Source organism: Calidris pugnax, unplaced genomic scaffold (genome assembly GCF_001431845.1).
Source record: "Calidris pugnax isolate Ruff unplaced genomic scaffold, ASM143184v1 scaffold13, whole genome shotgun sequence".
Classification (NCBI taxonomy): domain Eukaryota; kingdom Metazoa; phylum Chordata; class Aves; order Charadriiformes; family Scolopacidae; genus Calidris; species Calidris pugnax.
Genome location: NW_015090810.1, coordinates 11,373,080 through 11,391,372, shown reverse-complemented (window position 1 = coordinate 11,391,372; position 18,293 = coordinate 11,373,080). Strand labels below are relative to the sequence as shown.

At 37.6% G+C, this 18,293-nt stretch overlaps 1 protein-coding gene across 1 annotated transcript in view; it reads left to right on the top strand.

Annotated features, from left to right (window-relative positions):
- ZNF407 (zinc finger protein 407) overlaps positions 1-18,293 on the top strand; it is a 314,312-nt gene that overhangs the window by 173,897 nt on the left and 122,122 nt on the right. Inside the window, exons 5-6 of the mRNA XM_014938760.1 lie at positions 3,719-3,802; positions 12,628-12,748. Of these exons, the coding sequence (XP_014794246.1) occupies positions 3,719-3,802; positions 12,628-12,748 (205 nt within the window). The remainder of the gene's footprint in view (positions 1-3,718; positions 3,803-12,627; positions 12,749-18,293) is intronic.

Genomic DNA, 18,293 nt, shown 5'->3' with positions numbered 1-18,293 from the left:
TGGAATGCAGATTTTGAAATTCTATTAGGCTTCATATAATTATAGTACATAAAGAAAAGCGGTATAAGGTTGACATTACATTATCTGAGCTCTTCTAGGAACTTAGACATGTGTGTGGTTGGGAAAGTGAAAAAGAGACTTGGAAAAATCACGCTGCACTTACAGCCTGGCCATTTTCTCACAGAGATCAAATGCAGTGTTTTCACTGGAAATAAAAATATTTGTTTATTATTCCTGAACAGATTTCTTCCCCGTTTTCTAAAAATCTGTGCTATAGCTTGAAACTGTAGGTTAAAAGTTCCTCCAAAGCTGTTTGTGGGAAGCCCAGGCCTCCTTAGCTTCTTTGACAAGGGTGTTGACGATTTAAGGTCTCCAGCCTGCCCTGAGAGATCACTTATATCGAACAGCAGATGAAAAGCCAGTGCAGATGTAATTTATCGTCGGCGTTTCCTTCTAAAGAATAATTGTGGAGACTTGGCTAGATCAATAATATGGATTTTTGTTGTTAGGTCTTGTAGTCTGCACCATAATGAGAGATAGGGGACAGTGGCTGTTTTCTAATAGAAAATAAAGGATTGGTTTCCGTGTCTTTCTACATTTGAATGCAAAATGGCACACTTGAAACTAATTCAAGTTGTTAAGAAAAGGACCATTTTCTATTGCATTTCTGCTATCATATAAACATGGCAAGTTAGATCAGCCCCCTGTACAGCAAGTGAAATATTGCCTTTACATTTCCCTAAAAGTTAAAAAGTCGCAAATTCTGAAGTTGGAATGATAAAATTGTTAAGCATATCCAGAAGAATGTAAAATACATCTATGTATCAATACATGCCCATAACATCAAATGAAATATTATGTCTAGATATGAGAGATTCAACCTACATCAAGCTTCAGGGCTAAGAAATACCATGCAGTTGAACTTAAAGTCACAGGTGATGAAGTTTTCTCTGTGTGTGGATATATGTGTTTGTGCATATATCACCATACATACACAAATAAGGTAATTAATTAATTAATATGCCTGAAAATGAACATTGCAGAAAATCAAATAATTTTGACCTTTCCTGAGCTTAAAAAGTGGGGGCCACATCTCCTCCAGTCTAATGTTTTCAGATCCAAAGCCTCCCTGACTCCTGCAAAAGCCCTGCCTGCATGAGGGCTCCCAGATCCAACCTGGAGGAGTGTGGAATATTTAACTGGCAAATCACTTTATAGGTTGGATCAATTTCCCTATTTTAAAGCTGCTGGTTGGTTTTGAATCATTTCTCTGTGGCTCCAAAAGCTGTTCCAAAGGCCTAAATATAAGCTACCCAGTAAATCCGTAAGCTTGCAAAGATGCTGTGGGTACTCTGCGTCCTCATTAGCGTATGAAGCTGCAGGCCATACTGAAGTCTGCTCCTCGATGTTAAACACAACATGAGCTAATTTATGACAATATATAGATGATGAGCAATTTCTTGGTAGGCATGGAACAGCATTTAACTTTAAAGTGTGAATTTTATGCTGGGGTGTTAGGCATTACGGCTAGTTAGAAAGATTTATGCTTAAAATTAATTAATTAATTTTTAATTATAATTAAGCATTATGTGTTGTCCTTCTATTCCTTTTCTTTGATATTTTGATGAATTGAAGTGCTATGTGCTGAAGATCCTGGTAAAAAAAAAAAAAAACAAAAAAAACACACAACAACAAAAAACCCTAAAAACCCGAACAGCAAAGGAAAGAGATTATGCAGAGATCTCCTTGTAATAATGATGTGTAACCTCAGTGATAATATTACTGCCAAACCTTTTGCTGTAAAATTCAGAATTTGTTACATCATCTAGCACATGTGCATTCTTCATGTGATAGGTAGCGTGGGTCTCCATTCTGCTTTTTCTGTTTTATTTTTTTAAAATTCAATTACAATCACAGATGGCTAGAACTGACTCCTAAAAGGAGGTACTGAAATTATTGCGCACCGTAGATACTGTCTTGGGATACTCTCATCAATTGACAAAATTTTCAGAAAAGCCAAAATCGTATAAAATTTCAGTCTGCTTTTCATGACCAGATTTGGGTGCAGAAAATAGCAATACATCATTTGTTTTATTCTGAAATGGAGATTTATATGCGCCAATGGCATTTCATAGCTTAGCTACCTGGTGGAGGTTAATCAGCGTTTTTTTATGATCCCATTTTAGTGGCAGGGTTCAGGCTGCCTTGGAAACTTTGAAGGAATTGCCTTCCTCCTTGTAGCACGAGGCCTGGGGACCTCCTGCGCTGCTGTGCCTGGGGTGGGGAGCTGGGGTTCCCCCAGGGCCCCTCTCAAGGCAGTGGTGGGAGAGGGCAGCTGTGGTGCTCTCCGGGGACCTCCCACTCAGGAGATGGCCTCTCACTTCTATTAATGGCATCCAAAGTTAACCGAGGCGCTGTGCTTTTCCAGAAAGTCCCACGTATCAGGATGCCTGGTTGCGTGGGAATAAACAAAGTGGAGGTTTCCATCCCTCTGTCTTCACAGGAGGACTCGGTAATGTGACACCCAACCTCTTAACCCAGCCGTCTCCTGGAGGAACCAAATTTCCTTCCCCACGGGGAAGAATTTGAAGGAGGCTGTTAGTTTCAATGAATTCATCATCATTGCCCCACCAGCCCCCTCTCTGCTATGTTACTGCGAAAGGAGACAATTTGGCTCCAAATGACTAATATGATTCTTTTAAAATTAAAAAAAAATAAAATAAATTCAGTCATATCTGGGGTTATTGAGTCTATATCTGAGGTTAGCGTTATTAATTTGTAATGACCTTCCATTTGGCCTTCATGGGCTGAGATTGTGGTACGTGTTAGTACACACTGAGTGAAAAATATTGCTGTGAAATGATAGACTGTATTTATAGACAACAGGGCAAAATCCTAGCTTCTATTAAAAAAAAAACAAAAAACCAAAACCAAATACCCAAACTAAAAAGAGAGCATTTGTGGACTTTTAATGAGTATTGAGCTTGCCAAAAATCTCTCAAATTGGTCCAGAGGTTTGGAATGAAGAATTATCATTTCAAGACGAACAATACAAGTTCTGCTGCAATTTCAGTAGCAATCCCCAGACCTGTTTTCTTTATGTCATTAAAACTTTAGAAACATAAACAGTGCTGAATTGCCACTGGTACTGAATAATGTGGCTTTTATTGTTGCCTGGGCTCTTCTGTATATTCAAGAAAATAATTTAATACTTATTAATAAATAGAAGGTAACTAAAGATGACTGTGATCTAGTCTGTTGAAAATTTTCTCAGTACCCTTAATTTGTTAGTAAATTCGATATATTTTATTTAAGAAGAATCATATATACAGTATATTAACTTTTTTTCCAGGCAATCTTTACTCAGCACAGAAAGGCCAGATGTATGGGAATTGTAAAAAATCAGGATATGCATAAAAACTGTTCAAGTGCATAAAGCAGCCCCATCTGGAAGACATCTAACAGAAATGAAGTTGTACAAAACCATTCCATTGATAATAAAGCTAATTTTTATGGGTCTGACAAGTATGTAATTATGTTCAGTGGTGCTTTTCAGATTTTATCACAGTCAATAAACCGCAGTGGTAATTTCATTCCCATTTGACATATTTACATGGAAACATTTGATTGGAGGAATTAGTAACCCTGAAAGCCTTGATAGATATGTTTTAATGATCTGTGACCTCCGCAGTCCCTCATCTGTTTATTGTTGCAACAGGCGAGAAGTCGTTCCTCTGTGACCTTTGTGGCTTTGCCGGCGGGACACGTCATGCCCTCACCAAGCATCGGCGGCAGCACACAGGTCAGTAAAGCTGTCTTTACTCTTTGCTGTATTTTCTCCAGCAAGGGAGTCCTTCTACACTGGGGAGTAACGCAAGTCAAATAGAACGTTACAGCACAAATAAGACATGGGCTCATTGTTTACTTTGCTTTTTCTCATTTTTGTAAAATCGCTACGCCCGAGGTTTGCATCAAATCTGTTAGCTGGGAGTTTGAATAATTGCTCGGGGATAGGGTGGGGGTATTTTTGGTGCTTTTTTTCTGAAGGAAGTATAATGGTAAAGACGGGCTTTCTTCTTTAAATGAATGCTAAGTCTACTAATTTTTTTTTTTCCAAGGCCCAAATAGATTACCTACTGTGAAGATTTTGCAAGAGTCTGCTAGAATGTCCCTGGGTGAAAATTAGAGACTACATATAGATTAATCCATTATTTTGGACTGAGACATAGTTGAAAGCTAGTGTTGTTTCAGTTGCCCTTTTGTAATTTTAAGATAGTTTGTAATTAATAGGTGCAACTTTAAGAGTTACCACATGGTTAGCATGTAAAGCAAGATTTCTCTCTCAGAATTAGTAAAGCTTTCCTACCACATGGTTATAAAAATTTAATATAAGATAAAATTAAATTGGTTCTTAGTTTCAGAAGACCAGAAAAAGTGTAAGTATTAAACATTTATTAATACATTTTACCTTAATTGTGCTTTTTAGTGGTTCCTTCTAAGTGTTTGATTATTTGAATAGATTTTGTTCAAACAGACGCAGGAGTGTTGCTCCTTAAGCCACTGTAGTTTTTGTTTTACCGACTAGCATGAAGATAATCTAATATCATCAGGAATTGCTGTGTGAGTTAAGTGGCCATTGTCTAATGTACAGTGGAAAGAAATGGCTAACAAATGAGAAGCTGTAGTTGTTACATCATGAATTTTCTATGGTTTTTGTGAAGGAATCTCAGTGGGAGATTTTATTATGTCCCTGAATAAACTAATCCTGATTCAGGACATACACCATCTCAGTGCGTAATTTCCTGGAGAGCAGCTACTCTCTTTCTTTGGAGCCTGAAGCCATTCTTTCCGCCCTGTTTTCAGTTTATTAAAGCAACCATATTATGAGGAGAGTTCCTGTGCTTTCAAAAAGGTGGGGTTCTCAGTGCCCATCAGGCAATACCTTGAAATGGACAAGCTCAAAAAAAAAAAAATATACAGGGCTAAATTTTGCTTGCAAGTCTAACTAGTAAGTTAGATTTCTCTCAGATAACAAGGAACATACATTTGTGTGAGGGTACTGCCACAGTCAGTTCCTATTCACTGCAGGAAGTTTGTATCTTTTAAAGTGTCCAAGAAAAGGCATTTAGTAAATAGAATAATAAGTTCTCCTAGTATTACACTGTCTGAATGATAACAGGAGCAATTGCAACTACTGGAATGGAGGTTTCTGTTTTTCTGGAGCTTTGAAGGATTTTCACATGCTGGCTGAAGCTTACCAAATGTGGGCTAGGAATGAAAATTAATCATTGTTATCAATAGGATAGGAACTACTTTTTGTTTTTTATTGGCCAGGCAAATGGCACACTGGGATCATGTGTATGTCTAGTCATATATATATGATTATAATCAGTGCGGCCACACAAATGGTAAACAATCATTTCAGAGTGGAAAGTGGAAGAAATGCATATTCTTGTCTTTGCCCTTCTCATATTTACCTATTATATGGGTGCAGATCTGGCTTCTCAGAAATGTAAGCCCTTATCCTTGGTTTTGTATTTATATTTTTTGCACCATTAAGCCACAAGCCGACAGAAAAAATATTTTATTTCATGGCTTATGTGCAAAATTAGGCTGAAAATATGGTATGTTCCTGGTGAAAAGCTGTCCAGGTTTTTGATGGTATTTTGCCCTTCTTTTGCCAGTATGGTAGAGACTTTTGTGCTATGATCACAGGGATTCACAGGTTATAGATCATGAAGCTTGCATCTAGCAGGCATAACTTTATATTTTATGTCAGGACTGGAGGCTCGTTATTACTTTGCTATTAACTTTATACTATACAGGACAGTATCTCAGAGGCAGAGGGATCTATCTTTTTGGCATTTATCTGCCTCTGTGGCACAAACAATCAGAGATGATTCTTTAGCAGAAAAATTATCTGTAGCTTCTATTTGTTTCAAGGAGAATGACACAATCCACCTTTGCCTGCTTTGTTGCACTTAGGTGGGTTCCCTTGTATTTTCATCCAGTGCACAACTTTATCTCAGTCCTTAGCTGCACGCACACCTCTTTGTACCTGTTTTTTTTTCTCCTATGTCCCCACTTGGCACAATTTTTCCGGAGCAGAATGCCAAAGCAAATTACAATCAGATTAGAAAGGGATAGGTATCAAAAATAGTCTAAATGGCTTAAATAATTCCCTACTGTAATACAAGCTGTCTAGGGAGCTGACACAGAACATCTTCCAATCCAAGATTTACTTCTATCACCTGTCAGAGACCCTTGATTCAAGGGCAAATGAGCAAATCCTCACATGTAGTTGAGGAGTCTTAACCAGCTTAACAAGCCTTCTCTCGTCCCAGCCTCAAGGCCTGAGGTGTCTTGACACCCCAGAGAAATGTTCAGCTGCTGATAGATATTTGACACAAGAGAGGGCTGGCTGTAGGACCTGCAACTTAGGTTTTTGATGCTCTTGATTCTGGTTATTTCTTACTCTGTTCCTCTCCTTTTAAATTAGGTTATTTTTATGAAATACCTTTACCTTGTGAAAGATGTGTTTTCTTTGGAAATATTTCAGGGAGCATAAAGTATAATTTGGTGTCAATAAGGCTGGGACAATCTGGCCCTCGGTCACCCGTGAAGCAAATTGTAGGGACTAGTTTGGTAAATAGCATGTTATCCCTGGAAGATAAGTTTCGGGGTTTCAAATAAAAAGAAATACAGGGATGTTAAACAGAAATAAAAAAAACATTAATATTAAGACTTCGAAAAGGTTTGTACTTAATTTATTTGCAAATGTGATGCATCTCCATACAGATCCTTGATAAAGGCTTTCTCAACTGTAAAGCAGAATGTGAAGTAGAAAAAAATAATTCGACCTATCAAGAGATCCCTGGTGTTTCACCAGTAGATGTTTTATTCTGTGTTAAATATGTTATATCCTTAATGACTGACCTGGTCCTCTGAGAAGTACACACTTTGAACAGAATAAGCTAAGTCTTCAGCTGATTTTGTCTGTCCTGGTAAAATGTTTTAGCATTATTTTATGATCTGAATGCATCTTCTTCTGGTCCTATTCTTCAAGAATCAATCTATGAAATTTGGCAAGTCTTTCTCTGTGCATGTAAATGTCAGTGGCCCAGTCTTCTATTTTGTGAATTGAAGCAATGGCAACTTCAGGAGTGGTCCAGAGTTTGACCAGAATTTTATCACACTATAACAAATACTTACATCCCTGTCTTTCTGGAATGCTTTACAATAGACACTTGTGGCTCCCTTGGCTGTGAGCAGGGACTATCTTAAGAAACTTACACCACTTGCAATATTAGCTGGTTCTATGTGGTGAATAGGGGGCAGCTTGCAGTGCTGCAAGAGCATAGTTCTGGTGCCTCAACATGCCTGGGAGAAAATTTTTCATCTTTTGAGTCATCCTGAAACAATTTGTTTTGGTTCGTATTTTGTCCCAGTATGAAAATTTGCCTGAAGATAGAAAGATAAATAATGTTGCAAATGTTAGTGTTGGCCAAATTTAGAATTAGTTGAATTCCACAAAGAATTTAAGCTATTATCTAAATTTTATATTAAAAAAGAGCAAGTAACTTCTAAATCAGCCACCACGACTATGCATACACTCACAAAAGAAGCATATAATATCACATAATTTAAATATTTTGCTTTAATCATAATCAACTAGGAAATTGCATGAGAGAAAAAACAAGCAAGAGTAATTATTTCTGTCTTGAAATGAAAACATGAAACCACCTAATTTTTAATTTTAAAATGTCTTTCTTTTATGTTCTTGTTGTTGTTGTTCTGCTCTCCTCCTTTGTTTGCCTGCCTTTTGGTATCACTCTAGTTTTCCCTTCTTCAATATGCTTCCCAGTAATCTTTAATGTTGGTCAGTACTCCCGCAAATTGCTAATACCGCACCCTCATCTTCTACACAATGGTAGTCTGCATTTGCTCCTAGTGTGTTAGTTGTGGTGGAATCTTCCTGGGGATCGTGGAAGTACATTACAGTAGTAGAGTGTACACTTACCGTGCACAGCAGTTCTATGGCAGTTGCCCTGAACCTACGGAACTGCTTAAGATTGTGTCTTTGTTCAAATATTTTCATGAATTTTTGAAGATGGTAGCTTATATCGTACAGATCACTGTTTGTATGATTGCTTCTGCTCACTCATTTCAATCTTGCGCTTCTCGAGACATTTATAGGTCAATGTAATAAAGAAAGAAAATTTAATAATATATGTGGTTTTATCCAGATGAGTGCCTCACTTTGTGTTTCTATTTCTCATGTGAACTGCTCTTTGACTTTAATGTGTAGTTACATTACTCGGCATTGAATTTAATGTATAATGTAGCCTCTTCCTTTCAACTTCCCCACCACAGCTTAAAAAAATTATAATGTTGAATACCACAGAAAATGTAGCACAGTTAAGAAGACTTACTGCTCTTTTCAGCAAGGAGAGGTGAAATTTGAAGATCTGTGTTGTTTTTTCTACCAACTTTTGCAGTAGAGTGTGGAACTTGATTATAGCAAAACTTTCACCAGAAATCAACCAAAAACCTGTGTACCTTAAAACTTTCTGTCTACCTAAGAGAAATTGTCTAGTCGAACAGTTTTTCTCCCATTTCTGAGCATACAAATGTCAATCATTTTCTGCCAGCAAAGAGAAACCGTATAGCATCTACAGGGTTTTTCATAAGAAAGCGAGAGACCAAGGATGTACCTATTTTTATATGACTTCTGTGCAAAAAAGTTGACCACAAGAAAAACAAACAGAAATTACTTTAATATACTTCAGGCTTCGTTAACAAGGCTGTAAGCACCCCTCCAGGGAACAGCCTTAACAAACACTAGAAATAGTTGGAAATAAGAAGAAAAAATCCTGTAACATGTAAGCAGATGGCTGTGTTTTGTGGTCTACTCATTCCTTAGGTCAAATGAAACTTATAGGATTCTTTTTGTGCTGCTCAACACATCATGTGAAAGACAAATAGGACTAAAAGCAAGTTTCCTGTTGAGATAACTGGGTTAAGATTTCTTTCATTGTACTAAGATTCTGATTGGTTGCTCAAGACTTGGAAATTGAAGGCATCATTTTATTTTTATTTTTTCCTTCCTTTATGTGAAAGCTGGATCCTCAGTAGGACATTCTTATAAATGCTGCATATAATCTATAGGTAGAAATTGTCTCGTCAGACATGACTATATATAAAAAATTCACTTTGCCATCCAGAAATCAACATCTCTCACCAAGATTTATAGGTTTTGTTATTGAGTTATTTCATTTTTTCTTTAAAGAGTACACATTAAGTACCTAATTGCACAGAGAAATTTATGATTGCAGTAAGGTATGCTCTGTGCCCTAAAAAACTCATCATCAAAGACAGAAAACTCAAGTGGTAAAATAAGAGAAAAGAGGAAGAAGGAAAGAAAAAGAAAACCGTAATTTGTGGAGGGGGGGACCAAACAAACTAAAACCAAACCACAACAACAAAAAAATGAGATAGATGAAGCGCAGAATTCAGTGCAGAAGTCAGTGCAAAATTTGTAGAGGCAAGAGAAAAAGAAAACCTTAATCATGATAGTTTAAGAAGAGCAGAATGAGTAATGATGAGGCTAACTGGTTAGCAGCAGCCTTAATAACTGCTTTTGTACGGGCTGGTGATCTGACCATTTATCAGTCACTTTCCCAAACTTTGTTGGAGCTAAAATTTTCCATGTTGGGTGACTTAAACAACTGATGTACTTCAGAAGTTGCTTGCAGTGTTGTTAAAAAGGCAAAACCGTGTCTTCTTTTGTGATCCTGCAGTTAGTCAACATAGGTTTTTGAAGTGCCTGCATTAAAATAAAAAATACTGTCAATATTGTTTTTTTGATTTGTGTTATTTTAATTTGGTATTAATTCAATCCTTGACCTGGAGTGAGAGAAGATCCTCGTGAAATACTTAGCAGCAGCACATATAAAAATAAAATTAAGTTCATTGTCTGAAATGTCTGGGGGCAGGAAAGGGGGAAGAAAAACTGGGACACAAAGATTGATAAAGAGCATTCAGGCCCAAAGACAAGAAGGACAAAAAATACTTAAATGAGTAGGTCTATGGAAAAGTTAAATAAACAAATGAAAGTACTACTGCTATAGCTAATATTCTCTTCAAGACCCCCCAACCCAAAGAAATACCTGGTCTTCATTTAGATTTTTACAACTGTGCTTATCAACCTGGTTAAATTTCCATAAAAATAGATACTTTTTCCCATGTGTGGCTGCTAGGAATTACAGGCCATGCTAGGCTGTCTTTTTTCCTCCCAGTTTAGTTGCTTTTTGTTGTGTAGTGCTGCTGTGATGTATTTTCTGTCAAGTGAGATTTACACATAGTCCACTTGACAGGAGCAGTTAGCCACAAGGATTTCCTAAGGAGAAACTTCCTGGAGCAGTGGGCAAAGATTATAATTTTTCTTTTGGTCACAATGGAATTTACAAGCCCTCCTGGCTTCCACAGGCCCTCAGTTGTCTGTCAGCCCCGCTGGCCCTGCCCCAGCACAGCAGCAGACCTTTGCCTGATCCATCCTCCCTTGAACGGCAAACTGAAAATCTCCTTTTGGTTCAGATCTGCTTTTTTTTATAAGGGGGCAAGTTGGCAGGGTTCTAATGCATTTTAAATGAAAGCAGTTAAAATAAGTTTGTATGTTATCTAAAATACCTATGGCTTTACTACTTAGGCTTGAAAATGTTGCTATCTTCTTTAATACCAGAAGATAAAATAAATTAGGCACAGGAAATCTTCAGTTCAAGAACAGGTTACGTTGCTAGGGAGTCTATGGCCTCCCAGAGAGTTTAATTGAAGCAGCAGCCAGTACCATTCAAGCTGCTGGGAGAATCAGCTTCTCCAGAGCAGAGAGTCAGTGTCTGACAAGAAAACCCCATTTGGGGCAGGAAAGACATACTTTCTAGCAGTCTCAATTTGTCCAGCATAGAGGCTTCCGCATTGTGTCCTGCCCCTTCACCTTTCCTTGTCCCATGAAACAATAAGTGAAAAATAGGAGCTGGTATTCTCTCCAGCAGCTGCTAAAAGCAATTATTCCAGCTCTTTATAGACCTTTCAGAAGCTGCTCCGTTGTCCTTTCTTACAGGCTTTTCAGGCCTGAGGACCTTGCATTTCTTCTTCCCTTGGGAGGGAAAAAACCCAACAGTCTCCAAGAATGAAAAATGCAGATTTCGCTCTCTTCTCAGAATTTTGGCAGTCTCTTTGGAAGTCTTGAGTGTTTCATGCTTTAAGGAGGCTTGAAAAATCTGGCTAGGAGGCATGGCTGCTTGGGAGCGCCCTTTTGCTTGTGATATGTTTTCTGCTGGTGGTGTGTCTCCTGTCAGTCTGAAAAACTGCAAATTGTACCTGCTAAGAGGTTTAGGATTCAGTTTTGAAACTGCCTATTCTAGACCTCTGAACAGTCTACAACATCGGTGTCCATCCCTAGCAGTTTTATTCAGACTTCTTAAGTTAGGGTGGTTGATTCCTTATGTAGTCTTTAGGATAAATACTTCTGAAGGGTTGCTCTGTGCAGTCAAGCTCACCTAAGTTAGTAGCTGCCTTCTGTCTTCTGCATATGAAAAGAAACCTGTTTCCTCCCTAAATGGTAATTACGTGTGCCTGTAAGCCACACAGATTATTTCTGGAGCAACCAGTTGGAAAAATGGGATGCAGGTGTCTTAGCAAGGCGTCACAGTATGCGTATCTGTCATGAGATTTTATCTTACTGTTTTCTGAGGGGTGGAACCCTTTGTTGGAAAGAAAAGTACTCTTTTCACATAATAATTTATAAGTTAGATATTTTTATCTTTCTTCAATTAGCAGTCCTCTAGAAATTTGTAGTGTAGTTTCACATTCAACAAAGATTGAATTTTAGTTTTCTGAAACTATTACTGTACTACTCTAGGTTTGGTAGTTGGGGGTTTTTTTGTGGGGGGTGGGACTAGGGGTGAAAGTCATTAACTTTTCAAGTCCTTCTGCTGAAATTGTCCCACTGTTCAGGAAAGATTCACAAGGGCAGAAGGATAGGAGGCAAGAGAAGTGGAATGGAGCACTGAGTTCTTGATCGTATTCTCAGTCCTGGTTTATGTGTACTATTTAATGGATAAGATGAAAAATCCAGGACCAGAGATAAAAAACAAAGAGACTTTCCTCACAGAGATGTTTCTTTCTAAGCAGGCACTGAGTACAAGCTTCAGGCTGATTTTTCACCTTCTGTCTCCAACAGTGTTGCTTTCAGGGCTATGCATGGGCTCAACTTCAACAGAAGGTGTAGGGTGAGAAGAATGCCTGTCACACCTGGTGAAGATATTTTCACGAAATAGGGCCTAGTAACATGGTTACCATGTTTGAGTGCACTTCTTTGTCCTCTGTTTTGCTGCTGTGTAACGCCACATGGGAAGTCAGCTGCCTACTGATGTGTATATGTCATAGCAACAATAGTATTTTGCAATTAATACACTGGATTTTGTATTTGTGGTTGTGATAGATTTAAGTTCATATATATATATATATATATATATATATATCTCAAGAGATTTGCCAGAGATTGACTTGTCTTCCTTTTCCGTTGATGAAAACTGATAATGCATATCTTCTCTTGTCACCTTCTAGGAGAGAAACCATTCAAATGTGATGAGTGTAACTTCGCTTCCACAACACAATCGCATCTGACACGACATAAGCGTGTCCATACTGGAGAAAAGCCTTACAGATGTCCCTGGTGTGACTACAGGTAATGAGTCATTAACTAAAGCATGATGAGAGAAGGGTTAAGGTGATCAGATGAGGTTCATTTGAAGTCACCAATAAAAATATATTGCCATTAAAACACCATCAGGGCAGCAGTAATTGCATATTAAATTAGGAGCTAAATTTAAAAACTTAGTGTTCAGTATTTAGGTATTACTTTATAAAGAAAAACAAATGATGGGAAACCTTTTAGTGGTAACACTGCAGCGCTAATGTTGAGTGTTTGTTTCACAGCTGCTCTAGTGTCTGTTAGAATTCTCCATGGTGAGGCCGCTTATCTGCATCGCCTTTTCAAATCAGTTGCAGTGTTGAAATTTTTCTCGGTTGAGTTGCAGCCATTTCACCAAGAAAGGAGAAGTCCCCTAAAAGGCTTAGCAGCCTAAATACTCACCAGACACTTACTAGAATGGGAAGCAACTGGAGGTGGTTACGGTGCTGCAGAGTCTTGCTTTTCTGGTCCAGTTTTCCTTCTCCTTGCCAGCCAAGTTGTTTGGATGAGAGTTGGCCGTAGGGTGATTGCATGGAAAGTCTCTCATGTTCCACCATTAAAACCCATCCTGTCAGGACAGTAAATTGTTATCAAAAATCACATGATTACTTGTGGTGCTTATCCCATGTGTCTTTTGTTCATTATAGCCTACTTACTAAATGATCACATACTGCTTCTTAAATGATTCTTTATTCTTCTTAAACAAACTCTACAGTCTTGAATACTTTTAATACCTTGCAGTGAAGTGTAGTATAAAGGAATTCATAGAATTTATTCATGAGCAGTTTGCCAGAGTTGACATCCAAAAAGTTTTTTTTTAAAAATCAGTATTATATTTGATAAATGGCATGATTATGTAATTAAACGCATGTGCTGTGATGCATGCATGCAAGAGGAGAAAGTTAAACATTTGATTAGACCACTATAGCATTTTTTATTTTCTTTTAATGGTGAGCATACAACTGTAATGTTCTTGTAGTATAAGTTTTAATGTAGTTTCCTAAAACAAGATTATATAACAAAGGCTAGCCACTCTCATAATACCTGCTTTCACGCTATTTATGAGCTGCTTTAAAGAAAGATCCTGTACAGAAGACTTCTGTGGTGATCATACAGTTTCTGTACAGAAATTTTTGTTACATTGGTTTGTGCATGTGGATAAAATGTTCTGTAAACTCTTCTGTATTGAGCACCCATTATATTTCTGCCTAAAACTGCAGAGAACTGAATTTGATAACCTCAGGGGGGAGGATTCTGTTTCTGGGCTGTTACCTTAAGATTCCCTCTGCTTTTTTCTTTTTTTTTTTTTTAAATAGAAGTGTTTCTGTCATCTAAGAAAGGGAAGAGGTTTTGTGTTTGTCAGAGTGCTAGGGTTGAAAGGTCTGTGTTGAGTGAAAAGAGAGCGTATAAGCAATAGTGTGACATGACATGCTGCAATAAAGGTAAAAGGAGTGCTATCTTTGCTGCATGTTTGAGGAGGCTTAATCTTGGCGTCATCCACTTTAATAAACCATCTCGATTGGAAGCAATAGTCTTATTAGAGAACTAGGTAATGAGCGGTGGATTACGGTGGGTTTGAGCTCCTGGCTTGAAGACCCTAAAGACTGGGAGCTTTGTAGATGTGAATCAGTTTGGAATTTGTTACACACTTGCAATGAGTGGATGCAGTTCCCTCACTCAGTATGACAAAATGCATGACTTCAATGCTCTGTTTGGTGAAAGACAGGAAATCACTTCTCTTCGGATGGACAGATTAATGTATAGGATAGAAATGACAAGTTTTTTACTACTATTTTGTTCTATTGGGAGTTATTGGAGAAGAAACAAGCATAATTTATTTTATTAGAATTAACAAGAAATCTCCTAGCATCGCCTTCCTCTACATTATTGAAAAATAAACCTTTCATGGTAATAGGACATTAGTTTCCAACCCTTGCAGGCCAATTTTGACCTAATCTTTGGAGGCTGATCACCACAGATACCAGTTGATGAAGCTTTGATTCTGCAGGAAATTTGTTCTGAGCTCATCTGAAAAACATCTGGCAGAGATGCAGGAATGGGAGCTGTGCTGCTGCTGCAAGTGCATAGAGGCAGTGAGGCACTCTGTGTAGCGGCAGAGGAGCCAGCAGAGGGGCTGCTGTATTTATTAGCCCAGCAGTCCTGCTTGTGTCTGCCAGTTTCCACAGTCCTGGGATATTAGCCAGCCTTGTTGGCAAGTATAATTTTTGCTCTCTATCTACCTCTCTCTTTTTTTTTTCTCTCTCTCTTTTTTTTTTCTTTTGTTGTTTTAAAATATAATTTTTAGGGTATCACATGTTGCCTCCTTGTCAACTCACCCAGTATCTCTTTTCATGGCAAGGCATTAGCAACTCTGTAAATGATGTCCTTTATATCAGGCACGAGTGGATAGTATGTGGTCTTGCAGGTGTCACATACAGAAATCAAGATTTTAAAATCTACTGACCTAGTGAGAAATTTCACCCCCATGTCTAGTGGTCGAGTTCTTGCTGTGTGCTTTCAGCTCAGCCCATGCATTGTAAGTTCGCCCAGACTATTTCAGATGTTGCTGTTTAGTGTTGCTTGGCAACTGCAGACTCTTTAATGACCCTTGTAGTTTCAGCGAGGTGAATATTACTCATTTTGTGTACCGATATGAAGTATTGTTAGTGCTACTGCTGATAGGTGAAGTGATATCTATATTCTATAAAGTAGCTTGAGACACTTGAATTAAAGGAGTGTCTAAATAATTATATCTGCTCCGCTCATCAGTGCTCAGAGGGTTCTTAGAGATTCCTGAATTCAAGCTTTTTAGTTCCTTGGGAGGAAATTATGAACAATCATCCTGCAAAAACTTTTGCCAGCCTAGCAAGTGAAAGGTTAGATAAGCCTGGCTAGAAGTGCAGAAAGAAAGGCTATTAAAAGAAACTAACCTGAATTTAGGAACTGTTATGAAAATCTAGATCACCTGTGACTGGACAGGCCCTTAGAAATATTTTTTTTTTTTTTCTTAGCAGCAAAAATTGAAGTGAAATAGTCTGTAAGATACAATGGGAAACATTGATTTTGGCTACATGGAATAGAAAAGGGAATTTATTCCCTATATAACCCACAGCATGGAAAATTCTTTTCTTGACTAGGAAAAGACATGAATGGATGTGGTTTTCTGAAGTGAATAATAAACTAACCTAGAATTATATATATTCTCAATAGTATGAATATTCCCAAAAAGAAAATGGGAGATTTTGCTAATTTAATTTTACCAAGTTGCTTTTATAATCTATGTTGACAGTTGCACTTAAATATTCTTGAAAAAATGTTCTTTCCATCTCTACTTTTTGTACGGTGACTGCTTGATATTTGTCTAAATCTTTAGTATATTGGTAAGAAAGAAACAAACACTTATTTTCCTATATAGCAACATGTGACTTCTAGTGACTATTAAAATTTGAAATTATATTTTCAATCTAGTTTATAAAATACTCCTTTTGAAGGAAGAAAAATATATCTATTAATAAATATAAAAATTTGCTCATTAAATGTTTTATTTATATTTTTTCACATTTAGGTTTTCCCTATTTAGATAAAAATATGCACAATTTTCCATTGCATTTACTTTTCAAATCACACAGCATATCTCTCCATTCTTAAGTCAGTGTGCTCTGTCACACAAAAATATTCACTCACTCCTAATTAATGTTCAGCTTAATTTTATAATACAGAATTGGTCTCATAGGGCCCTATACCACCATTACATATGCAACTCTTATTTTATATTTCGGGGTCATTTAAAAAAGATTTGTGACTAAACTTTTCAGATTACACAATCCTAGAGTTATACTGACAACAGTGCTGTCTGCATTCGGAACTGGGCACAGTAAGTAGCAAAGAGCCATAAAACCTCCTGAAACTGAACAAAGTCTGTGAACTTCACCTGATTTCTGAATCTGTTGGTTGTATCATCTCTCACCAGACTTTCTAAACCTGCAACACGTTTAGGCACCTGAATTTAACCTGATTTCAGAAGTGCTAAGCTCCCATAAGTCTGACGATGTCAATGAAAGATGCAGATATACAGCATTTTCAAAAACCAAACTGGTTTTGTGCGCGTGTCTAAAGTAAAGAATTAGGACTCTCATTTTAGTCATATGTTAGGCTTTAAATCCAACTCCCATCGGTACTGACTTTCCGTGTAACTATCAAATCTTCTCAGGCAAGTAATAATTTATGTTTGTGGTGTGTGTGAGGGGGATGTCTCAGCACGAAATGGATCTGGATTGTATTGTTTTTGCGTTGGGGAGGGGCAAAAGACAGAGCCCTGCTTTTCTTGCACCGTGATATTCGTTGGAGTTCAGGGCTCAGGAGGAGCACTGGCAGAGTTTCGTGACCCAGAAACAGTATTGATACAGCTTGGACCATGAAAGTGTGGGACAGGTATAATGTTAATGTACTTTGTGCCACCCCTGTGCTGTAATTAAACAAAATTACTCTAATTTCTCTGGGATTCCACTGTCTGGTTAATTTTGCATTGAGTACCCAAGGCAGTGAGGAGGAGGGGGGAATGGAGGGCAACATCCAGGGGATTGGTGGTGGTCCACAGCCATAGATAAGAGGCTGTAGAAGCTGTATGAAACAAACAGCCGGGCCAGCAAAACAGCATTAGTTCCGTAAATGTACCTTTCTGTAAAGTATATTATGACTTGTGAAGGATGTCTTACAAGACTGAGAATAAATAGCATACATTTTTAATATAATTATGTAAACTAAAATAAATATTTTACATTTATTATGCATAATAAAATAATTAGACAACATTCTCTAAGGGATTATGGCATCTGAAACTCCAACTGCAGAAGGATTCATTGCATATTTTCAGCAGCAGCGGCAGCATGACTTAGGGGGAGTGACTCCACAGGGGCTACTTTTCTTTTTTTGGACAGCATCTCTAGGGAGGTCCTATTTCCCTCTGACTTATAGTATCTTTCCGTAGGTTGTAAAGACCAGTTTATAATACACTCCAGGATTTGCACCTAAGTCATAAGAATGTGCAAAGTAAGTGATTTCTCTGGGTTTACTTTGGTGAATTTAATAACTTTTAGTTGTCTTGGTACACTTGCATCAGCTGTGCACTATTCCCTAGTTAGATCAAGGATAACTAGAGATTTTAAATGCTGAGGTAACAATATGTACTTATTCATAGCAAAACTGAGAGGCAGTTATGGCAAACTTCTGCATAAAATGATGAAACAGTGTATTTACCATTAAAACGTTAACATTAATATGCTCTTTGTAACCAGTGAAATTTAATATGCATGTATAGGAAATAACTAGGTTATACAACTGTATGGAACATTAGGCTGATGAGGACTCCAAGTGGCAACCACCACTGCGCTATGGAAAAACACTTTTTTATATAAATCACAAAGGCAGAATTAGGCAAAAAAAAAAGTTGCATATAGTTTCTGCTAATAAGAAATTGCTAAGGACAATAATGCATGCATGTGATAGAGCAAACTGGGCCTTCAGGAAGCACTTAAGCTTC